At 42.0% G+C, this 25648-nt stretch overlaps 1 protein-coding gene across 4 annotated transcripts; it reads right to left on the bottom strand.

The window, feature by feature from the left end:
- Positions 1-205: 205 nt before the first annotated feature.
- PRPF18 (pre-mRNA processing factor 18) lies at positions 206-25376 on the bottom strand. Of its 4 annotated transcripts, none has more exons than XM_024212522.2 (11): positions 25238-25376; positions 23164-23241; positions 23016-23042; positions 20095-20199; positions 18006-18119; positions 11605-11751; positions 8808-8918; positions 7179-7319; positions 6396-6467; positions 4255-4410; positions 206-837 (listed from the first exon to the last, which is right to left on the bottom strand). In XM_024212522.2, the coding sequence occupies exons 1-11, from the start codon at positions 25301-25303 to the stop codon at positions 757-759; spliced, it is 1098 nt and encodes a 365-aa protein (XP_024068290.1). In that variant the 5' UTR covers positions 25304-25376; the 3' UTR covers positions 206-756. The 4 variants fall into 4 exon arrangements, with proteins under 4 accessions (XP_024068290.1, XP_024068292.1, XP_024068291.1 ...); XM_024212524.2 differs by having other exon boundaries at positions 8808-8876; XM_024212523.2 differs by lacking the exon at positions 23016-23042.
- Between the last annotated feature and the right edge of the window lie 272 nt (positions 25377-25648).

The following is a 25648-nucleotide window of genomic DNA, read 5'->3' as shown; positions in this document are numbered from 1 at the left end:
CCTGCTTGAAATACTGTACCTGGCCATGGGAGGTCTTGTTTCCACCACTAATTATTCTAACGGCAATGTCCAGCAGGCTGCAATCTTCTCCAGATGTGTAAAACAGAACTTGAAAACCTAAAGAGCCCAAAGATTCCTTACTCCAAGTTCATAAGGCTCATATTAAAAGCTCCATGACAAAAAAAACCAAACCAAAACAAACAGATCCATTCAAGATCAAAAACTTTTACCAGTTTGGCTGTACTTTTTAGCTGAGAAATATATGTGTCTTTTTTCTGATAAATACCACATGAAAGATTAGACACTGAAATGTTCATATTTACAGAAATAATTAGAATTCGGTTTCAACTGTTTCCTTCTAATCATCTGCCCATGCCAACCTCAATTGGAAAGGGTCCAATAAAAGCAACAGATGACCGTGACCTAAGCTTCTGAGCTGTGGGAAAAGAAATAATGTTCGGCCCCTATGATTTCCAGAATAATTAAAATAAAGACCACCGCACCCCACCCCTTCCCCCGAAAAAAAAAATACCAAATGGGTTCAGGATCTGTTGAGTGTAATGTACACAGTGCTTAAAAGAAATGTAAATAGATGTGGTTTGTAGAAAGCTCTAGACAAAGCCCTTGGCTTTATGCTATTGCTCCAGGCCCAACCCAAGTTTCTGGTTGATTTCAAGCAAAGTCTGGGCTGTTCTCTCCTCTTTCTCTGGGTCTTGGAGAGCAGAAAATGATTTACGCCGTGGGCAGCCGAGGGACTCACAAGGCATTGTACTCCACACATTTGGATGGGTCTGTTGGGAAGTGTTTCTGGCAAATGGTCATGAGCCTCTTCAACCCCTAGAAAGTCAAGAAAACAAGGAGAGGTCTGTAATAAACCAGCAGCAATCAAACCAACTTAACCATTTCCTGGTCAATTCTGAGTTTAGGGCACAGAAGCGACCCACACCAGTGTGACCAGGTTTTTCAAAAAGTTAGGCATCTTCCAGGAGAGACACGTCTCTTGGACAGGGTAACTGCAGGGAAAGGATTTGCTGAATGCTCCAAACAGCAGAGGGAATAGTGGGGCATAATTTATTAATTTAGTCCATCGTTCAAACAGATTCATGGGACAACAAATATCACTAGCTTTCACTAGCTCTTTAGACCTTAGGAAAGTGGTTACCTCCTCCAGGAGAGGAAACTGGCACTATCAGGTTAACTGTGATGATTACTTTCACCATTTACACTTTTTGCTTCTTATATTAAACTCAGGTTTAAAATTAAAAGACTGAAGAAGAGCTCTGTGTAAGCTCGAAAGCGTATCTCTCTCACACCAACAGAAGTTGGTCCAATAAAAGATATTGCCTCACCCACCTTGTCTCTCTCTTATCCTGGGTACACTACTACTGCCTAAGCTATCGGACAGTATCCTAAAAAAATCCCACGTGAACAGCACACGGAGTGAAGAGTAAAGTGACCCCAGCGTCGGTTGTGGCATGCTAGGCTGCAATCTAGCAATGGCAAGGTACCACTAGCTGGCAGGTGTGACACATGCCTGCCATAAATTCTGCAACCTCTGCTGCTTTAGATTGGAACGTGACCTCTAGCTGACAGGAGACATGACTTGGCAGAAGGTCTAGCCCCAGCACTGTAGGAGCTTTGGCCCTTCTGTGGTAAGTGACATTTCTGGAAATGGCCTGGCGCTGTCCATTATCACAAGGGTTTCTGGCTTTCGGGGTTCATTAATTTCATTGGGGAGGGGGGGATTTTTAGTAATTTTTGAGTTTTATGTAGATGTCCAAAAATGTTTCTGGGCTCTCTTTTTAGATACTGTAATGTATATTACATACATTACTCATTACAGTAGTAAATACTATAATGAGGAAACTCTTTGTAACGTTCCCTAGTACAGGGGTTCTCAACCTTTTTCTTTCCGAGCCCCCCTCCCCCCCAACATGCTATAAAAATTCCATGGCCCACCTGTGTCACAGTAACTGATTTTCTGCATATAAAAGCCAGGGCCAGCATTAGGGGGTTGCAAGCAGGGCAACTGCCTGGGGCCCCATGCCACAAGCCCCCACACAAAGCTACATTGCTCAGGCTACAGGGTGGCAGGGCTCAGGGCCCTGGGCTTCAGCCCCATGCGCGGGGGCTTCGGTTTTCTACCCTGGGCCCCAGTGAGGCCCTGTTTGGTGGCCCCCTGAAACCTGATCATGGGCCCCCAAGGGGCCCTGGACTGCTGGTTGAGAATCACTGCACTTTAATGTAGTACAGCTTCGAACAACACTAGGTTAAAGTGCACTAGGGAACCTATACTGCGCACCAGCAGGGTCTGCGTGGTCCAATTAACGCGCAATATGTTAAAGCGCTTTAAAAGCCATGCCCCGTAGGGCACGTTACTGCTCCACGTAGACAAGGGCTTAGAGACAAGTAACCATTTCCAGTGTTTTCCCAGGGCTTATTGGATAAACACCATTTATTTTATTTTATTTTATTTTAAAACAGGGGTGTTTTACTGGTGTTTATCAATTAAAACCAAAAATCAGAAGCCCTAAATGATCACCCTTTGGTTTGGATGCTGTAACCCTGGACTTCTAGCAAACAAATCAAAGTGCACCTGATATTGTTGGGCTGAGCAGCAAAGATATTGCATAACCCACATTCAAACAGTATCTACTAAAGAATATCCTGTGTGTTGGCAGCTAAGACAAAGCGCACACACAATTAAAGCTGACCCTGCATATGGCTGTACAGTTAGCCATGTGGTGGAGCAGCATAGTCCTGAAAATTCTTCCCACAGTGAAGGAGGATTGGGACGGATTTGTACAGAAATCTGCACAGTTGGGAGATGTACACAAGGATCCCCTCGGCAGATGAATTTACCCTGTATTAGAGATAATGGGAAGAGAAACTTCTGCAGGATAGTCAAATACGCTGCAACTTGAGAAGGCTACTCGAAGAGGATATCACATTGCCCTCTGGGGTAAGGATTATCCCCACGTTAGAGAAGGAGGGACATAAATGGAGGGACTTCCCAAGGCTACAGAGGAAATTTATATTAAAGCCACCATCAGAGCTCAGTTTTTAGCCCCCAGGGTAGAGACCCTCCTCTGACTTGAGTGCCTGAAGGCCTCTAAGTACAGTATTTTCAGAGAGAATGGCATGAAGACACTGAAGCTTAACTTGAGGTATTTCAGAAAACCCCCTTTACAGAGCTTCAAACACTCCCTCCAATCAGGGACCCCAAAAGCAATCTGAGTGACACTTCCTTTTCCTTTAAGCGACATCCCCTAGTTACAGGGCCACCGCTGGCTTCTGTGAACGTCCAAAACAGGGGGAGTGTGCGGAAGACATTTCCTCAGATGATCAGCAAGATAAAAGATACTCTTCTTTTCCCCCCAGAGTAATGTGACAGCAGAGATGGCATCATGGTTCATAGCAGGAGCTGGAAGCCATGGGAGTCTTGGTATTGCGTCAGGAAGGACTGCTCAAAAGGGCCCAGAGGGTAGAGGTCACTGTCTAGTAGGGAAGTTCCTTGCCCCATGGAACTATTTCTGCAGGTCCCATAGAGAAGGTGGGAGGGCTTTACTTCAGGGCTGCTGCCGCAGCAGCCGAACATGTATATATATGGGACCAGGAGAGGGGTAATTCTCTCAGAAACCACCTGTTGAGGGACCCTACCATACATCAACAGGGGTGAGAAAAGCTTGTACACCAATTCTTAAAGGAATCAGTCTTTAAGTTCAGGACATAATTTATCAGGGGGCTCTCTATGAACCTGGAATGTTGTACCCATTTCGAATTGATGTCCCTTTAAGGAGAGTTACACTAAGAGAACCACCGCGTTTGTCTGGCTGCAGAAATACACCACCAAGGTGGAAACTTGTTTCACTGTTTAGTCAATTCAACAACAGTATCATAAACTCCACACAATATGTGATGTTAATGCTACAGGTTAGAAAATGATGGAGCCAAGGAGACTGAGGCATGTGTTTGTAGTTATTTCAGCCGTAATGTAGAATCATGATAGGTGATGGAAAAAGACTTCTTAGACTCCATTTCTAAGCCACAGCAGGAGAGCCCCAACGGGTCCAGGATGCCTTGGTTATTAAACTGATCATGCATTTGGTCAGAGCCAAAAGGCAACAGCCAGTACCTACCACCTTTTATTTTTGCCATATCATTTGTGCTTATAAAATTTGCACTATTCAAAGGTCTTCCTAACTTTTAACGTGAAGCCTCTGGAATCCAGTCTAACACTCCTTAAGCCCTTACCTGAATATATTTCCTCTGAGTCTCGTCATTCAAAACATGGGCCACATGCTTAGAGAAAATCTTTTCCCGGCCAGTTCGGGCATGGATGCCAACCATAGTGACGCCAATAGGCCAAGGAGCATTTCCAATGGCCATCTGAAGGTAGGCGTCATTAGCCTGAAGAAAAAAAGGTTATAAATACTTAGAAAAGCAGAATGAGACAGACAGGCTAAAAGCATAGGGTCTAGAGTCAATACACCACTGGCCTGAAGAACCTGGAAATCTACATTCCTCTGCTGCCAGCAACGAGCTGTGAAACCCCCTGGCAAAGTCTGAGTCTTATCCCCCGCTCTAGTGACTGGTCCAGAGGATAACAGCCTACTATTGCTACCAGTTACTCAATTAGGTCAAGTAACAGAGGTCTGCGCTGTAGATCAAAAGATCTATATCCAGCTCATGCTGGGGGGGGAGGGGTCAGTATGATTTCACACAATGAAATTTTTTTTTGAGGGCTTTTTTTAAATTAGGAAATTGTATGCAAAATGTTCAAAGAATGCTTACTTTTGCAATTGTAACAATCAAAAGTTGGGAAATGTCAGAATTACATGATCACATACTATATTTTCCACAGGACTCCTGCCTCATTTAGTGCACAGGCTAGCATGAGTCAGGGCTGTGTAGTGAAGGATGCTGTTTGTAGGAGGAAGTTGGAAGATGTGCAACGAATGAGGCAGGGGATTGTAGGAAGAGAAAGGATGGCCTCCTGGTTAAGGAAGTTGAACTCCACTCTGGAGAACTGGAATCTGTTCCTGCTTTGACACAGCGTGGTATGTGATGCAGAGGTTAATCGTTTGCCTTAATTCCGGCATTTCCCCATTTTCAAGTGCTTGATTTTGCTACCTTAACATTCTTTTAACATATTTGGATGTAATTAAATACATAGCATGCATAATGTACACCATTCTGTACAAACCAAAGAGTATCCAAGACAGCAGAACGTGACAAAGGACAACTCTTGCTACGAACTGAGATGGGGGACAGTGTGAAAATCAAGAAGGAGACAATGTGTTTTTAAAAGTTCCAAGCCTCACAAAAGCTTCCAAGTGTGTATTTAAAATGCCCAGTTCAGTCGACTTAGTGAGTATAAAATCATGCACCTGAGAAACAGACAGGCACAGCTGATTCACCAACATAATATACCATAGGCTTATTGCTTTCCTTAGCAATGAGTTAGAAGGGGATCTTTTAGAATACACAAAGCATAACTGAAAAATACACTTTAGCCTTAAAGTGACTTGAATTAAACTTGCCCTAGGCCAGCAAATTTTAAGAAAGTCAGAGAGACAAAATCAGGCTTGTTTATTAGGCAGATTATCCCAAATCCTCACAAGTCTTCTCATAATGCTGGGAAAGTGAGGGGAATTACAAGGCTCCATTTCCCCTGCCACCCACACAAGTTAGTATAGAAATACCATTGGCATTCCATTTTCATTTCTGGAGGTGGCTACAGAACACTCAAACACTTTGATTGTTCTTGTTTGCCAAACTCCTCCTTTAAGCACACTTTGTCCACAAAACTTTTCAATAATTTACCCTCAATATCACCCCCTCTTTAAGCTTATACAAGACTACTGATGTGGGTATGTCCAATACAGGATGTAGGGAGGGACAAGGTCTTACGTGTGTTCAATATTTTACATACAGCACTCATACACATAATGTGGTATTAATTGAGAGAGAATGTTGAAATTCCCATTCAAGTTTCCTCTGCAAGTTAATATAATCATTTACAGCAAGATTTTGCCTGGACTTGCAACTGCACTGACTTCAACACAGTCTCTCAGACTGTAAATCAAGCAGAGTTTGACCATAAAGCAGGAGATGTATCCAAGACTCTTTCCAAGCTGCTCTCTTTTCCTGAGAATTAAATACCATACCAGAACCTGGAAACGTGCCATTCAGTTCCAGGAACTATACAATGAGTGAATTCCCCACATCCCTTTACCTGGTGCCTAACCAGCAGAGGCTGATGTCAGTTTTGTTTGAACATGTGTTCTCTCTAACGACATGCCTTTGAGAAGCTAAATGTGAAACATTCACAGTATATCAGCTAATTAATACTACATGGTTTGAACACTTGAAAAGCTTATAAGTAAGCATACCTTCACGTATTCCCTTTGCAACATGAATTTAATAATATCTGTTATTGATTCTTTGATGTCTGCAGGGAGAGTCTGAAAGAGGAAAAAACATTAGTTTTACTTCTGAGCAATACATAGCTTTTGAAAGCGATCGTATTTTGCACTTACACAAAACTTTGTGGCCACAAATCTCAAGCCCTTTAAAGAGGATAAATATCTCCATTGTATAAATCAGAGGTTTTCAAACTGGGGTATGCGAGCTCTCGTCAGGGGGCACGCAAGAAAAATCCTGTATTGGCACACAACGCACTTTATTTAGTAACTCTTGGCTATCTAATCATAGGTATATTGTGACCCTATCTCAGATGGGGATATGTGGTAGACTACATTATTTGGAAAGGGGTATGTAGCCTAAAATGTTTGAAAACCACTGGTACAAATGAGGTAACTGAGGCACACAGAGGTTATGTGACTTGTGCCAGAGTTGTGAATAAAACCCAGGTTCTCGACCACATAAGGAACCCATTGGATCATAGATACACATTATGACATTTGGGAAGACAATGGGCATTTATTTTAGGCAGGCACTAGGATTCAGTGGTTAAACAGGAGTGGGAGTCAGAGACCGGGGTTCTGTTCCCAACTGTCACTGAATGACCTTGAGCAAGTCACTTAGCGTCTGTGTCTCCATTGTACAGATGGGGAAGTGGAGTCAATCTTACTATCAACGAGGAGCACTACGCAGTTAGGAAGCAGAGGTTAAGAGAAGTCCTGCTGGGCCCTGTCGTTTTGAAGATCCCTCACCCTTTTCCGCAGTTTTCTGAAGAGAGGTCTCAGATAGGATTCTGTCTGCTTTTGTGTGGCGCTGTTTAGTTTCCCCTGCACACCACGTTTCACGTAATCCTCTCTGGCGTTCAACTCCTTTGCCCAGACGCCCAGAAGAAACTGTAAAAGGAAGAAGTAAATTTATGCCACGGTGCCACCTAGTGGCTACACCAGTAAAACGTCTGCATAAAAGTGCAGCACAAATGTCAAAACTGAAAAAAGCAGGGTTTCAGGAGGGACTTGAATGAAAAGAGGCAAGGAACCAGACATGCCATAAGAGGTGGCAGGTACCAAGGTACGAAGAGGAGAGGCAGAAGGAAACTAGGGAGATGCTGAGGTGGACATCAGGGATGGAGGCAAGATGGGCTATAAATTGAAAGCAGAGATGTAGGTGGGAGATGCCAACAGCCTCAGGCTCACTTGGAATGGACATGCGCCCAGCACTCCCTTCAGACCAAGGCCCACAGAATGTTAAACACATTGTATGTGAAGTTGAATACATGACTAGGGGCACCACACTTCATAGTTTGTGCAGGTCAAACTCATTGACACACCAGGAGCTCCCTGCATCTGTCTATTCTCGCCCGGTGCGCCACCCTCTCATCTGCCTCTATTTCTGGGACTCCCTGAAATCTCTTCCCATGCCAAAAGCAGTGTGCCACCCTTCCCTCTCCCTACCACCAGGGGTTGTGTGTGCCCCCCATCCTGTTCCACCCTTTCCCCCCATGGCAGGAGCTCTGTGTGCCCTCAGTTTCCCCTACACCTGCATACAGCATTCCCTGAAATTTTGCAGCATTAACGCATTCCAGATGAACATAGAAACACCACTGAATTGAACGTAGGGCCTCAAAAGCTCAGCCAACACGTCCAACTTGCCCTCACTTTAATACCTGAACTGTCAGAGAGAGAGAACAATCCTGAGCCAGTGTTATCTTAAAATTCTTATGTCTGGTTACCGTCAAAAAACACTCAATATACCAACTCACATGACTAGTTACGGCTCAAAGGTCAAGAGACTTTCGATAATCTAATTAGTTACCTGAGGACCAAGATATATGACTGAAACGCCATGTGGGTTTCTTGCCAGGAAAGCAGTTTACTTTACACTAGTTGCCTAAACATGAGTTTCCTTAGTGAAGCCATAGGCGGAGGCAAGTGGAATTCTCTTTAATTCCCTTATTAAATCTGTTGAAAACAGATGGAATTTCATTTTCTCCAATATGCACTGCTTTTCTTTTTAAAAAATGGTAATTTTTGTATGCACCATATTTGTACATAGTGACCATAATCCTGCTTAATCTTTCTGAATTTAAGAACAATTGCTACTGAATTCATTGTCACAGGACAAGGCATAACCAAAACCACGTTAATGAAGACTGGAAAATAAGGACCTATTCTTCGTAAGTGCTAAGCACCCACCAGCTCCTGCTGAAAATAATAAGAACTCCTGGGCGCTGAGCACTTTTGAGAATCTCACCCTAAGTGTGGAAATAAAAACTAACATGCAGAATAACCACAACCGGCATTTCTATCCTGATTATCTTCTGCCACATCTGTCTCTTTGCTACTGCTCCAATATAACTAATTAACCAAGTTAAAGTTCTTTACCTTCAAGAATTTGGTTATGATGTCCATGTCTTTGTGATCATCACCTTGTCCTAAGGATTCTCCCAAAGCCTGAAAGAGGGGGGGGAAAAGCCAAAGCAATTCCTCATCCTTCTGTGATATATATTTGTCAAAAAAGGAAAGTTGTCAGATGAATCACCAGGGTTTTGAAATGCAATTTTTACAGCCAGCAGTCTAAAACATTTTGGGAACAGAATGACAATAACCCAGCACATGTCATCAACATCCATGAAACTATGAATGACATCGAGTGATGAAGAACCAGTTTTACATTTCAGAAACCTAAAGAATGATTTTGAATCTAAAAGCATCCCTTGACTATTAATAATTGGCCTGATTTGCAAAGGTGCTCAGCACCCATAGCTCAAATGGATTTCAATGGGAATTGTGGGTGCTCAATGTTGCCAAAAACTCAACAGTCACCTTGAAGTTATTCCACTGTTTATACTATTCAGCTTCTGTTTACTTTTTTACATTTCTCTTAACAGGGTCAGTTTTTCATTTTAACTTCACTTTCAGGCTCTCAGACACTACTACCCCTCCTGAAATGTCACGGTGGTTAACACTATCATGGAAATTCTTAAAAAGACCCTTTCCCGGGTATATATATATATATATTTAATTTCATGAATTTAATTTTTAATTCTTTCCTAAAATTGTGGTTTTGTTTTTAAAATAAAACCCAAATTTAGAACCTAACCTGTCATGTCCCTTTAAACAGCATTTTATTGTTCAACCTCAACTCAGTTTAACGGCATAAAATTGTGGATGTATGTTCAGATACCGCTAAAACGGCCAAACAAATATAAAAACTTTCCAAAAATATTCACTTCTTAGCCCAGACCGAGCTGGTACAAATACAGATCCAAAAGGTCATATTTGACAAAGTTAAACAATGGAAAATAAGGTTTTAAAACATTAGCCCCCTCTCCATCATAATTAGTGATTATTAGTACTCCTATAGAAAAGAGAAAAAAACTAGTTAAACGAGTGTATAGGCCAGAAACTGTACGCCTTGCAAAATTAAATTAACATAACTCTTGGAAAACATGCCTCAAGAAGCTCAATCTATTTCGCTTAACAAAAGGGAAGGTTAAGGGGTGACTTGCTCACAGTCTATAAGTATCACATGGGGAACAAATATTTAATAATGGACTCTTCAATCTAGCAGAGAAAGGTGTAACGTGATCTAATGGCTGTAAACTGAAGTTAACCAAATTCAGACTGGAAATAAGGCATACATTTTTAACAGTGAGAGTAATTAACCACTGGAACAACTTATTATGGGTTGTGGTGGATTCACCCCATCACTGACCATTTTTAAATCAAGATTGGATGCTTTTCTAAAGATTTGCTCTCGGAATTATTTTGGGGAAGTTCTCTGACCTGTGTTATACAGGAGGTCAGACTAGATAATCACAATGGCCTCTTCTGGCCTTGCAATCGATGAATGAGCTCCAAGTTATAAATCAGGGTGTTGCCCTTTAACATACCTTTCAAGGGATGTTAAAAGGATTAACTTCTGCAAAGAGTTTGACAATTAAGGGTATAAGTCTTAGGGCTTGTCTACACTACCGGCCGGATCGACGGGCAGCAATCGATCCATCGGGGTCGATTTATCGTGTCTAGTATAGATGCGATAAATTGAGTGCCGATCGCTCTAGCGTCATCTCCGGTACTCCACCTCAACGAGAAGTGCAAGGGGAATCGACGGGAGAGCATCTCCCGTCGACACACTGCAGTGAAGACACCACAGTGAGTAGATCTAAGGACGTCGACTTCAGTTACGTTATTCACGTAGCTGAAGTTGCATAACTTAGCTCAATCCCCTCTCCCCGTACTATAGACTAGCCCTTAGGCTATGGCTACACTCAACTGAAAGACAAATACATAGCTGGAGTCTGGCTCACCCGTGTGCTAGTTTTGTTAAAATAGGTATTAGGATTATAAGTATGCGTACAGACTTTATTGAATGTTTGTGAGTTGCTGCCTGCACTAATCTCACTTATAACATCTATATCCCATATTGTAAGGTAATATTTGAGCATTTGTATTGTAAGCTTCTGACTGTGTAAGGGACAGGAGAGAGTCATTCACCTGCGTGAAGTGCTGGTCCCCAATAAAATTAGTTATGTCCTGTCCCAGAGGGAAGGTCCATCGACACCAGACTATCGTGGAACATTAAAGAGGACAAAAAATGTTTGTTGTTTTGCCCTTCCCGGGCTGTGAAGAAGAGGAGGAAGTGAATTCCTCCTGTCAGCTGAGTTTCCAGTGAGGAAACTAACTGGAACTAGCTAACTAACCCCTAACAAGAAGGAACTGTATCTCTATGCTGTTTGGACTCAAAGGTAAGGTTTCCTAAGCATAAGCAAGGGATCCTCAGCTTGCTTATTACAGAAGCTTCTATTATCTTTTGAAATTTAAGACTGTAACTCATTTGTGTATATATGTTTATCTCCTTTAATCTTGTAGATAACTCATTTCTTTTTCCTATTTAATAAACCTTTAGATAGTTTATTATAGGATTGGCTACAAGCATTGTCTTTTTTGTGAGATCCAAGGTGCACCTGACTGGAGTAAGTGACTGGTCCTTTGGGACAGAGAGTAACCTGAGTATTAATGTGACTCTTGGTGGAAGAGACCATCTATCACAAAGGTACTCTTTGATGTTGGTGCTCTAGGGAACCTGTGTTTAAAACCAGCCCTTACATTTCTCTATAACAGTACAATGACACAGAACTGTATTGAAAAACAGAGTTAAAACCCCCTCACTGCATACCTCCAATTCTTCAATAGTAGTATTTTCTTCATGGACTTTCAGATCATTCTGGGTGTCTTCTTCTCCTGGTTCCTGACCACCTACAATTTCATTCAGATACTGCTGGTCAATCTTATCCAAAGCTGCCTTTAAATCATTTCTCAAGCCCTAGGAAAGGGAGAAGAAATAGTTACTAGATAATCACAATCTTATTTTATTTTTGATAATCAAAGGAAGCTTACCACATTTGTTCATTAAGAGCCAAATCCTGAGGAGACAAATATAGCCTGCTCCGGCGGGCGGGGCCGGGTGGTACGGCTGCAGCCTGCCAGCCCCGGAGCTGCAGCTGCTTCGGAGGCTCGGGAGAGAGCAGCGTGGCCAGAAGCGCAGAGACTCTGGCCCCGCCTCTTCCCTTCTGGCTCTGCTGGCTGTGCTGCCTCTCCTTGCCCCCTCTGTTGGGGGGGAGGGGCTGTGTCCCACCTCTCCCTCTCTGTACCTGTTCATAAGCCGACCCCCTTCTCTGATGCTTCCCTTTTTTACTAAAAAAATTCGGCGTATGAACGAGTATATACGGTAGTTAATAATAGAAAAAAGATCTTAAAATTAAAAAAGATAAAAATAACCAAAATTAGAAAAACATTGAATTCTGCCAAACCTACGGTATTTCTACTTTTACAGTTTTGGGGGGTAGGACTGGGATTGAGGTTAGGGCAGTGCTGAGAGCAGGGCTGCAGGGGGGTTCCCTGTGCGGCCGAGCAGTCCAAGACACCAGAGTGCAAGGGAAGCAGAGGTTGTCCTGGGCCAGTGGAGCAGAGATCCCTGGCCAGAACTGTAAGGAGAACGATGAGCCCCCAGCTGCAGGAGAAGTCACACTGCTGCTGAACAGCTTCTGCCTGGGGATGGCTCCCGCACTCCTGGCTGGTGAGTGAGCGAACAGGGTCGTGACAGCAGAGCTGCAGAGGGTTCCCTTCATGGCCAAACGGCTGATGACACCAGATCCCCATAGACATGCCAGCTGTTACTGGATGCACTCAACGGAATCACTTGCATGCTTAAAATTAACCACCTATATAAGTCTCTGCAGGATCACAGACTAAGAAAAAAACCAACCAGCGCACACTGATATTTTCAGCAGAAAAGCAAGAAGGCTTGACTCAGCTTTCAGGGCTATCAGTATGGTACCTTTCATGAGCAATAAACTCACAAACACAAGAAATACATCAGTGGGGCCTCATCCAGCCGTCTACTCTGCCCTGAACAAACACTGACATTTATTTACAATGACTCCAAACCTCTGTGCACTGTCCCCTTTAGTATATATAAAGATTGTTGCCTTTTTTAAAACACAACAGTGATTGAAAGAAGACATTCAGTGAAAAGTTTAAATTCACTTATTCAAAAAAATACGTGCAATTAAAACATGAAGTAAGGTGACACATTATGATTACAGTCTGGTGCTAAGTTTTTAGTAACAGAAAGAAGTGAAACTTGTGCTTACTCATATGCTAAGGAATACCTGTCCTCTAAATAGCACAGGCCTGTAAATAAGACAATAGGATATGCCTTACCCTGAGACAAGTTCCCTTACTCCTATAGTTTGGAGTACAGCTATCTACTTACACCTCTACCCCGATATAATGTGACCCGATATAACACGAATTCGGATAGAACGCGGTAAAGCAGCGCTCCGGGAGGGCGGGGCTGCACACTCCGGCAGATCAAAGCAAGTTCGATATAACGCGGTTTCACCTATAACGCGGTAAGATTTTTTGGCTCCCGAGGACAGTGTTATATCAAGGTAGAGGTGTATTTCCATCTTTTCAGTAATTGCTCTTGACTATTAGTAGTGCTTCAATCAACCATTTTTGTTAGTTTCAGATACTTGAACCAAAATAGCTTTTAACTAGGGCTGTCAAGCGATTAAAAAAATCGCAATTAATCGCGCGATTAAAAAAATTAATCACAATTAATCGCGCTGTTAAACAATAATAGAATACAATTTTTTAAAATATTTTTGGATGTTTTCTACATTTTCAAATATATTGATTTCAATTACAACACAGAAAACAAAGCTCACTTTATATTTATTTTTATTACAAATATTTGCACTGTAAAAAACAAAAGAAATAGTATTTTTCAATTCACCTACTACAAGTACTGTAGTGCAATCTGTTTATCATGGAAGTTGAACTTACAAATGTAGAATTATGTACAAAAAAACCCTGCATTCAAAAATAAATAATGTAAAACTTTAGAGCCTACAAGTCCAATCAGTCCTACTTCTTGTTCAGCCAGTCACTCAAACAAGTTTGTTTACACTTACGGGAGATAATGCTGCCCGCTTCTTGTTTACAATGTCACCTGAAAGTGAGAACAGCCGTTCGCGTGGCACTGTTGTAGCCGGCATCGCAAGATATTTACATGCCAGATGCGCTAAAGATTCATATATCCCTAGATGCTTCAACCACCATTCCAGAGGACATGCGTCCATGCTTATGATGGGTTCTGCTTGATAACGATCCAAATCAGTCCAGACCAATGCATGTTCATTTTCACCATCTGAGTCAGATGCCACCAACAGAAGGTTGATTTTCTTTTTTGGTGGTTTAGGTTCTGTAGTTTCTGCATCTTTGTTGCACTTTTAAGACTTCTGAAAGTATGCTCCACACTTCATCCCTCTCAGATTTTGGAAGGCACTTCAGATTCTTAAATCTTGGGTCGAGTGCTGTAGCTATCTTGAGAAATTTCACATTGGTATCTTCTTTGCATTTTGTCAAATTTGCAGTGAAAGTGTTCTTAAAACAAACATCATGTGCTGGGTCATCATCCGAGACTGCTATAACATGAAACATATGGCAGAATGCGGGTAAAACAGAGCAGGGAAAATACAATTCTCCCCCAAGGAATTCAGTCACAAATTTAATTAATGCATTCTTTTTTTTAACAAGCATCATCAGAATGGAAGCATGTCCTCTGGAATGATGGCCAAAGCATGAAGAGGCATATGAATCTTTAGCGCATCTGGCATGTAAATATCTTGCAACACTAGCTACAATAGTGCCATGCGAATGCCTGTTCTCACTTTCAGGTGACATTGCAATTAAGAAGCGGGCAGCATTATCTCCCGTAAGTGTAAACAAACTTGTTTGTCTTAGCGATTTGCTGAACAAGAAGTAGGACTGAGTGGACTTGTAGATTCAAAATTTTTACATTGTTTTACTTATGAATGCAGTTATGTAACAAAAAAAACCTACATTTGTAAGTTGCACTTTCATGATAGAGATTGCACTACAGAACTTGTATGAGGTGAACTGAAAAATACTATTTTTTTGTTTATCATTTTTACAGTGCAAATATTTGCAATCAAAATATATAAAGTGAACACTGTACACTTGGTAATCTGTGTTGTAATTAAAATCAATACATATGAAAATGCAGAAAAACATCCAAAAATATTTAAATTTCAATTGGTATTCCATTGTTTAACAGTGCGATTAATTGCGATTCATTTTTTTGAGTTAATCGCGTGAGGTAACTGCGATTAAACGTCAGCCCTACTGAAATGGGGCTAAATGACTACACAGGCTTGAAACGGGTTAAAAAATTCCTGAATGAATTTTATTTACTGCCTTACAGCCCAGTCCTGCTTCCATTAATGAAAGACTTATTTCAAACGTTTGTCTTGTTTATCCTGCTTCAAGTCTTCAGAGAGGAAAAGAAAGGCACAGGTACTGCACAAAACCACTGGGTTCCAGATTGACTGTGGCAGGCCCCTGTTTAGCAGCCTGATGGAGATCTTAGACAGGTTTGAGAGGGTTTTCAAACCAGTGACACCTAAGTACTGTAGCCCATCGGATTACTTCGCTAGCTATTATATCCTTCTAATCCAGCCAGCTGTATCAAATAATACGTTTCTCCTTCTGAATTAATCCATTTCATTCTTATTTTTTATCAGTATTAATTCCTATGAATTTAGGATGTGTTGAGGCATATATGTTATGTTTTTCCTAATAATTATACATAGAATAAGTTTTGCTGAAATGCAAGAAGCCTACCGCTGTGTATCCAGTAAGATCTGCTAAATAGCTAAAAGTATAATCAGTTAAGAGTAAGTCAGCATAAAAAATGGTAATCTTTAGCACAGATAGGAATGGTCCCCGAACTTTGGGAACCAAAGGGAGGAACTATACACAACACTGAACAGGTTTATCTGGCATCTACAACCGGTTGGTAACCGCAGGGTACACCACAACTTGGAAGTCGCCAAGAGAGCCTAGGTTGGCAGTTTTGGAAGTGAGATAATCCTTATTAATATAGAGAGAGTAAGTGTCATAATCCACTAACCTATAGGATAAGGGCACCCATAAATTTCTTAGGGTACGGAAATAAGATTTGGGTATAGTAGGTTGGGCCTTAAGTACATAGCGTCAGGATCCTATAAAATACCTTATAAGGATATCATAGGGAGCTTTTCTTTTAGCACTCTTTGAGCTCTCATTTAGCACTTTGAGCACTTCTTTTAGTCTTTAGTTCCCTCTTTAGTCTTTGTTCTCCTATATTGTATAGACTATCTTTTTATCTACCTATTATTCTATCACACTATCAGCTCAGCTTGTGCAGTATAGTATAACTACTCAACATTCCTAACTACTTGGAAAGCCAGCACCATCATGTTATCAGGCATGCCAGGAGTAAGGCTGGTCCTTCACCTCCTATTACCGGGTCCTCACGGAAGTGTGTGAGTATGTTAAGTTAAGGTACTTATAATAGGAATGTTACCACCAGGAGTTTTGGAATTCTTTTACTGTTTTGCAGTCATAAGTTTTATAGCATTTATTTTTTTTTTTGTTAATCTCAAAGTTTTTATCAATTTGGTATTGTCCTCAGTGTAAGTGTTTTTGACAAGCACCCCGAGAGTCCTCTCCCGATATAGAACTCTCTGAGTTCTTGAACCCTATAGTTTGAATTGGACAAGAACCTATAAATCTTCTGGTTGGATGCGGTCAGTGGCGAGCCATAACAACTAACCCATAAAATTCAGGTCAACAGTACCTAAGTAAACAATGCTGATGATGAATGAGAGAGAGAACAGAATGAAGCTCACTCTTTCTAGTTGTGTTGCAGATACCAACAGGGTACGCTGGGAAATATTCAGGGCTTGTCTACATGGTGAGTCAGTGTGCTGCAAGCTGGGATGTGAATTACAGTGCACAAGCCTGCCACACACTAACTCAATGTGTGCATCCTGCTATCATGCACTAAAAGTTCTGCAGTGTACTCTGACACACTCCCAGGTAGACAGACTCTAAAACACATCTCCTTCCTTGAGAGATCATGTCTGATTAAGGCTATGTCTGCCCTTACAGCGACATACAGAGTACAGGCACTACACATGTAGCTACACGCCAGAGAAAAAGGCGGGCTGCATCCACACTTGTCACTGTGGTGTGTAGCTAGACACGGCAGTGAAAGGCACTGGCAGGGGGAGAGAACGGAGAAAGCTCCGGCAGCTGGGTGCTGCTGGATTTTCCTGCTGCCTCTCCCCTCTCACAGCCTTTCCCCGCTGCTGGAGCCTTTCACTGCAGTAGGGAAAGACTGTGGCAGGGAACATTACACTGCTAAAAATGGCAGTGTAGAGGTGGGAGTCACTGCTTGGACGTCTAGAGAGCCCATGTAGGGACTATCCCCTGGAGGTTTGGGCATATAGGGCATTCTACTCTGCTCTACCTGCCTAAGACATGCCTCACCATCTACACGGACATTTATACTAGGGCTAGCTAGGTGTGCATTATCTGTGCTTTGCATGCCGCTGTATGTGTAGACCAACCCTAACACACAAGGAACATATCTGTTAACTAAGATGCTATCTTAAGTCACTTTTCAGAGCTGAACTGTACTTTACATTGGAAAAAAGGTTTAATTTTTTAAATCTAGAAGTAAGGAATTTGGAAAAACGTAACTGCATACCAGAAACAGTGCACTCCTCCTGTTAATAATCTGTCTCTGCTCAGAGGCAAGCTATTCAAAACACTCTTCTCCAAACAGGGATGCCTATATTATAGCAGGTTAAAGTTTCAGAACAAAAGACTATAATGTACTCTTCTCCCCCCCCCCCCACCCCCCCCCCCCCACAATTGGAAAGCAAGCAACAGGACAGCTTTTGATGTCACTACCTTCCAGAGATCTCTTTTCCAACTCAAAGCCCTGAAAACTTTCTTCAAATTAAAATGTCCAGTTTGAGCATTTTAATAGGGCAAGAGAAAGTAAATCATATTTAAAATATCCTCCCAGAGACTTTATAGGTGGGAACTGAAGGTAATTTTCATTGCTCTATGATTTTTCATCCTTATGAAAATCCTCAGGTGCAGTAAGTGCTCAGAGAAAACTAGTTACGCATACAACTGTTACTTATCTGGTCTTACCTTGTTAACTTCAGGTGCAAGAATTTCTATCTTCCTCAAACGCTGAAATGCATCATAATCTGTTTCTCCAAACAATCTGATTGGTTCACCTCTCTCTCTCAATCTCCGAATCACCTGCAAAGAGTCAATGAAGTGATCCCTTATGCAAAATTGGAGAGAGTGGGGGGGAAAAAAATCCAAATCTCTTCATTTACTTACCATAAAATAGCAACCTAAGCCAGGAGGGAAGGGAAATGCTACATTCTGAACAGCAGCAGGAAAATGTTCCACTTTGTGGTTTAAATATAAAATTCCCATAGCATTTCAGTTAAAGGTCATTTCAATTCAAATATTACTGATCTAAATTTTGTTTAGAATCTCAAGCAGACTCCTAGAGTTTCTTACTGACTTATTTTGAACTAATATGCAAGAATATAAACCTTTGATTGGAGGGTGGGATTTTTAAAAGCACCCAAGTGACTTAAGAGCCCAAATCTCATTGGCTGTCCATGGTACCTGTGCATCTATATCATTTTGGTGCTTGAGAGAATTCCATCCAGTATCTTTAAACTTTGCAAAATTCTACTCAACCATTAGACTGGGTCAAGAAAAACCTTTTTCATCAACATGAGTGTGGGTGAGTAGATTTGGTGCTTGGGCTGTTAAGATGTCATGATGTGTTTGCAAGGCTGACTTACATGAAGCCTTTCATCCATGGATCTCAGAGCACTGGACAAACATTAATACACTAAGTTTCAATATTCTGATGTGGTACTTACATATCCTCATTTTAAAGAAGGGTATACCAAGGCAGAGAAATTAATTTACCCAATGTCACATACCAAATGACAGGTAGTGTCAAGACTACAATCCGAGTTCCATGCACTACCTGCTAAATCACACAGCCTCCCTCATCACCTTCACTGCAAATTTGCTAATTTGGTCTAGGTTTCCTTTTGTGCAAACAAACAACAGGGCCCATTGGTCGCTTACATTTAATACAGGCAAAGCAGCACTCTCACTGATTGATAGGACATGCTATTGGCACTGCCACCACTTTAGGATAGCAATGGACTGTCTGGAAAAGCAGCAGCTGGAAGAGTTTGAGATGTTCATTCTGTAACACAGTTCTTTGCACAGACTCCTGTATTTGGACAGGCACTGACCTTTCAGTACACATTGCAAAATCGGGCCCTGTGGTTCCATGGGGCAGCCAGCTAGTCAAACATCAGTGGATACAGAGCTAGCATGTTGACACGCAAACTCCTCTCAGATGAAGTTACAGTACTTATGAGTGGAGCTATGATGCATGGTGATGGGACATCACATTCTATACTAGACTGTATGTATGAAACCAAACAAGAAACCAACAGCCTAGGGTGCACATTTTCGATACTTCACTCCAGAAAGAGAAGGCAGGTGTCTGGCAATGCTAAGGGGGCACAGCTAAGATGCTCTGGGTATCTTAACTTTGAATTTCCACATGTTTAAGTTTATTGTAAATTTAACTTAACTCTGAATTTCCCAGCTCTCTACTGTTTTTTTGGGAGGGGTTTTGTTTTACTAACAATGATCTGGTAAGACTTTTACTCTTAAAAAGGTGAAAGAGCATATCAGTAACTTTAGCATAACTTTTTGGGGGGGATGTATAACGATTTTTTAAAACCTAGTTTGTGTCTTGATTTGGATTTGGACTAACAAGTCACAGACACACAAGCTGGAAAAACAGAACTTGAAAAAATTCAGCCTGCAGCCTTCAATCCTCTAATCCCATATTCATCAGATAGTTCAAAAGATCATCTGGAAGGGTAGTAGAAGCAAGAACTCATGCAGCGATTTGGGGTGGGAGTGGGGAAGTGCATTTAACTGCTACTGCTCTCTCTCATCAGTGTTTTCCACAATCACAAAAGAAGGCCCTTGTATGAGAACTAGATAGAACCACGGCAGTAAACACTGAGATTACAATTATTTAACTAAAAACTATTATTCTGTAGCAGGACAGATACAACCTGGAATAGACGGCTACAGAGCATCAGGAAATGTTACCCTAATGGGGAAATTTAGATCGATTTGCTGTAATCTCAGGTTAGTTTGTGATATTTTATTTTACCTCTTGTCTGGAAAGAGTCATGGGTAACTTCTCTTCTGCCAGCTCTAGCTCCAACCCTGGATTTGATGAAGTCACTGGTTTCTCCTCCTCCTCCTCCTGCTGTACCTATATAATAACAATATCTATTATAACAAATCCAGGGAAGTAAACCTATAGTTTCAAAGGTATACATAGTTAGACTGTAAACTCTCTGGAACAGGGGCTGCTTCTTACTATGCAACTGTATAGCACAATGGGTCCTGATCGTGATCAGGCTTCTAGGCATACTCACAATACTAGTAAAACGATACAGATAGAATCGTATGTCAGTATACCCTTCTATGGAAGTATGCCTAAGCTTATTACTCAGTGTTAAATATTAAATATCAGTGTTTCCCTAAGTGCACTTTTAAGGGATGGGGAAGGAGACCACTTTAAGGCAATGCAAAGAGACAGTGGATTTTGAATACAAACAGCAAAATGACTTGTTTTTTTGGAAATGCTTCTTTCAGAAGAATTTGTCAAATGAACATAGTTCATTGCAAAAACATAAAAACATGCCAACCCTTCATCATAGCTGTAGCATCATATCAGCGGTTCCCCTCCATCAGAAAAGGAGGTTCTTGAATTAAGCGGAACCACTTCTTACTTGTATGACTTGGTGTTTTCATAGTGCTGTAAACTTTTATGATTAAAGGTACTTAAAGACTGACAGCACTCATGTCAATGCAGCGTCCTTTAAAACTCTGCTATAAGTTACACATGTCAAGTTGTTGAAAATAAATGAAAATCAGATGGGCAGATTGATGCTAGTAATTTTCTGGAACAAAGGAAAAAATCAGAGGATGCGGGTGAGCAGTGTAGAAACTTTCTAGATGCTTTCTTAGGTTTTAAAAGGGTACTTTTATTTTCCATTTTATTCTACAGCATATTACATTTTGTTGGCATCTCTGCATGTCGACTGTATGTTAAGCCGGTTCCAGTTTCTAGTTTTCTCTAAAACAATGACTTGATGGATGTCCTAGACAGACTAGAAATGAAGCTTTTATATTGTTGTTGGCCAAGCCCCCAATCCTGCAATGAGAAATTAGAAGGACTCTGCATGACCATAAGGGTCTACCTATTTGGACCTACACGACCAGGGCACAAATCTGTATTTAGTGCTACACTAGCAAATACGGGGACCAATCTTGCATTGCTGACTCACCCAAAATGCCCACTGATATCAATGGGAGTTTTGGGCCAGCAAGCAATGGAGGATCAAGCCAATGGCTAGCATCTAAAAGGCAGGTGGGGGACAGTATACTTACTGAAAATAAAACTCATCACTGCAAGGAGGGGGGAATAGAAACCTCCATAAGTAAAGATAAGAAAGGAACTAGTTGAAGCACATAAAGAGAAATACACCTCAATGTCAGAAGAATTTCTACAATTTCTAGGCTACAATCATTTATTTTTTGTTTATAACAAACAGTTAGCAGCATATGAGGGAAGATTTAAGCCATTCTGTCAGCTGGACTCAAAGTTACAAGCAATAAATTTGCTGCAATTATTTTTGCTTTAGTGCTTTCTCTTTACAAGTGAGTCAAATGCTTACGTTACTAACGCAGTATAAGCAAAGCAAAGCACCCGCTTAAAAAAAAAAATCAGTCGACTTTCTACCCCTTAGTCATAAATTAAAAAAATTCAAATGCAGAAATCTGGGAAGCTCTAGAAAAGCACTAAGTTAACTAGAAAGCTCATTTAAAACCTCTCTAAAGATCATGTTTTAATTCAAGAAGATTCTTGTAGCAAAATAGATATTCCAACTCCAGTCCTGGGTAACTTAACTTTTGTTTGTATCTCTTATCAGCCACATCCTGCACTTAAATAACAAATCTGAAACATGCAGGACTGGATTCAAATGACACATGAGTGCTGGAAACACCTGCAGTTTAAGTAACTAATAAAACCTTTATAGGTTACCTAAAAATCTACAAGCATCCCCCCTTTCACATATATGGGCCTTCTTATCCCAAGTGACTGAAATTATGCTAGAACCACTAGCCCTAGTACAGTTTTTACTTATGGTTCTTCAAACAACTAGTACAAAGCATTACTCTTTTCCAAGCTGAAATGACTGTACAGTAACTAGATTCTCAGAACAGTTTCTGATGCATGTATAGTGATCACAATGGTTCTTTCTTACCAGTAAACTGTATGTTTATGTCTATAAAGACCAAACATTATACAGTATCTGAGCAGGGTGTTGGATTGACTGACCAACTGGGTAAAGCTCTACTAAAAACAAGGCTTTTTATTTCTGACTAGCAAACATTAAACAAGAGTCTATTAAAGCATCCAAATTTAGAGTGAAGTGAGTACCTCCCTACCTATTCATACACACACACACACACACACACCCCTGAAATAAACCACCACGCTGTCAGTTCCAGCAAACTACTTAACTGATGCTGTTAAAGACGAAATAAACAAAGCCTTCCAGATCACTCATTTGTTTCAAAATGCACCCTGAGTTTAAGATTGCTATTATTTTTGCCTGAAAGAAAGTAAGTGCTGTGTTGGACTCTTTCAAGCACTGGATCTTTTGGGCCAAGAACAACAATAACCGATCTGCATACTAAACAAGTTGCCTGGGTTTTTCCAAAGCACCCACTCAATGTTGTCTCTGCTGATCTCTCTGGGATATTTCAACAGGAAGACCTTAAACTAGTTCTTAGTTTACAGGCTAGCCTTTTTTTTTTTTTTTTTAAATAAGGGAAGGTGGCTATACCAGATTCAGCATTCATGCCTAAAACACAATTTAAAAAGAAAAAGGCAAGCTTTGATCCCAAGCCACTTCATGCTTTCCACAAGAAAAAAAGCCAAACCATAACACAAACTTAAATAGCTATGTATCATGCATTTTTTCCTGCATTAAAAATGTTTTAGGAAACTCATACCTCTCCAGGTGGCTTCTCATTTACAGGCTAATGTATCACATTGACAAATTGAACAAAGAACAACAATTATCATCAACAATATTTAGAACGTTGATATTAAATATAGACAAAGTGAGCACACAAACCACTGAAGGAGTAATTACAGTACCTTGTAGCCACATCTTTCAAAGTACGCTGCCTCTTCTTTCTTGGCTAGCTCACTGCGCTTGAAATATTTTCTGTTTCCCTAGAGAGGAGGAAAACAACGTTTTGCAGTTTTATACAACTTGATTCCAATCTCCGTTCAGTAATGTCTCAAAGATTTGACCAGTCCAACTAGATTTCCTTACGCAGAGGAAAATAGTCTCAAAGGCACCCCCAATTTACTTTCCTTTCACGCCAGTCACTACATCAGAGTAATATTAATAAGAATTGTACAATCTGGTTGGCTGGTAAGTATACTGCACAAAGCTACAATCACTACAAAACTCCCAGATGGTTTGAAAAAGCTGCTCTATCTATTATTGCTTTCATATTATCAGGACTTTAAACTGGTTTATACAACTTCCCCACCCCCCACACACACACACACTTTACTGTGCATGAGGAGGTCCTAGCTATGCTACAAAATTGAATGTGTAAGAAACCATTTTAATCAGTCTCAACTAGTAGTGTAGCTGCGTCACTACTGAGGAGAAGGCCTAACTTTTTAAAAGATTCTGAAACCATTTGAGACAGGGAGCGTATCTACGCTAAACAGGGACATTGTTCAGGGATATCATTTGTCTGTAATAGCTAGCTGTTGTGTTTCTTCCTAAAAACAGTTTAGTGCATCCACATAGAAACAACTGTTTTTTGACAGGACTATGTGGACATGTCCAAATACAGCTCGGCTTGCAACCGTGATTGTACAAGTGCTTTCTAGGACCCCTAAACACCCAGTGCATAAAACCCAGCACAAAAGTCTCTCTCTCTGCCTACAAAAAGGCAACAAATCCTCTGAAGTAAACTATGTCCTGTCCATGATGGCAATTGATATTATGGTGTACTCATCTCAATACTTAATATAAAGTATCCTCAGCTACTATATAATCTCAGCTCTTCTAACAACAACAACATGAAAGTCTGGATTTTTCAGCATAAAAGCTTATCATCTAAAGAACAAAATAAATCAGATGGCCAGCAAAGTTGGGGTGTTGTGATGCGTGCAACAGCTAAACAAAATTCCCAGATCAGGGTGGAGGTGATGTAACCATGGGTTTGTGTGGCTATGTGTGACGGAACAAGTTTGATTAAAAGTTCCTGATCTTGCTGTCCTCACTGTGGCCAGACTCCACACTGACTTTAAGGAGGATTTTTGCCAGTCTCAGGACTGCGTGATCACACCTCAGAGACTTTATTTTATAGCTTCATGCAGAGTTCACCAAAATAACTTCCCCCTGAGACCATTTGCAATAAACTCAGCAGCAAACTTTAGCTTCTTTTCCAGATTTGTTACCTCAGCTAGCATAGTAAACAACAAAACTCTATATACTGATGAACAAGGAAATGGGCTTAACTCTGTGACGTAAATGCAAAAGCCTGGGGGAGGCAAAGAGAAAAGAACCTGGAACAATTCCCTTTGTCTCCATTTCACGGGAAGCAACCCCAAACTTTACAAGGCTGCCAATCCCCCAGGTAACAGTTGTCAGGCCCACTTCACACAGTGTGCTGGGAAATCATTTTGGGTCAACTGCAAGTGTTGCCACCTCACTGTGCCCCCTGCCCCTAACAGTGCAGAATATAACACACAGCTTGAGGATGGGGGTGGGGGGGGGGATGTTTTGTGCCCCTCACTGAAGGGGACTCAGATTTTCCTTCAGTCCAAGGTGCATGGGGGGGGGGGGATAAATATGATGGGAACAAGGGATCTCGCGTGTGTCTCTATCATAGGAGGGGCTGTCGGGGTATCGCTAGAGGAAGAGATATGGGGCGGGTCAATGGCAGGAACTAAATCCTCCCCCACTGTCCCACAAGAACCAGGGTCCATCGCACACTCCCGGCGCCCCACCCGGGGCCTCACCGCGACCCCTCCCCGCCACCGGTCAACGATCCCGGGCCCCCTCCGCGATCCGACCCCTCCCCGCCACCCGTCAACGATCCCGGGCCCCCTCCGCGATCCGACCCCTCCCCGCCACCCGTCAACGATCCCGGGCCCCCGCCGCGATCCAGCCCCGATCCCCACCGCGCCGCCGGCCCCGCACCCCCACTAGCTCCTTCTCCTCCAGCAGCTGCCGCTTCCTGTTGATCTCCGCCTTGAGAATGTCCATGTCCCGCGCCGAGCTCCGCGGCCGGGCTCCCACTCCAACACCGCCGCCGGAAGCGCCGCAGCAACACAACTGACGTCAGTTCCGGGCAGGCGGGACGCTAGGCGGAAGTGGGGCAGCGGGAGAGAGCCTGGAGCCGAGCGCCTGCAGCGCCCCCTGCCGACCCCCACCAACCGGGAGCGAGAGCGAGCGTTGGACGTCGTGCGGGGTTGGCTGGACTGGCGGGGGGAAGGGGAGTGTATGCACTGTGCTTAGTGTGACCGATGATTGTGTGAGCTAGTGGGTGTGTGAGTGTGCCTGGGTGTGAGTGTGTGTGCCAGGAGCGCCTCAGTGTGTGAGTGCGTGTGC

Source organism: Terrapene carolina, unplaced genomic scaffold (assembly GCF_002925995.2).
Source record: "Terrapene carolina triunguis isolate 2854851 unplaced genomic scaffold, T_m_triunguis-2.0 Scaffold68, whole genome shotgun sequence".
Classification (NCBI taxonomy): Eukaryota; Metazoa; Chordata; order Testudines; family Emydidae; genus Terrapene; species Terrapene triunguis.
This window is presented reverse-complemented; position numbering and strand designations above follow the sequence as displayed.

Coding starts and splice junctions, on each gene's coding strand:
- PRPF18 (XM_024212522.2), bottom strand. CDS start 25,303: ATGGACATTCTCAAGGCGGAGATCAACAGGAAGCGGCAGCTGCTGGAG. Junction 18,120..20,094: donor TGACTCTTTCCAGACAAGAG/GTAAAATAAAAT, acceptor GACTCTTTGCAG/GTGATTCGGAGATTGAGAGA. Junction 11,752..18,005: donor TTGCACCTGAAGTTAACAAG/GTAAGACCAGAT, acceptor TCCCTTTCCTAG/GGCTTGAGAAATGATTTAAA.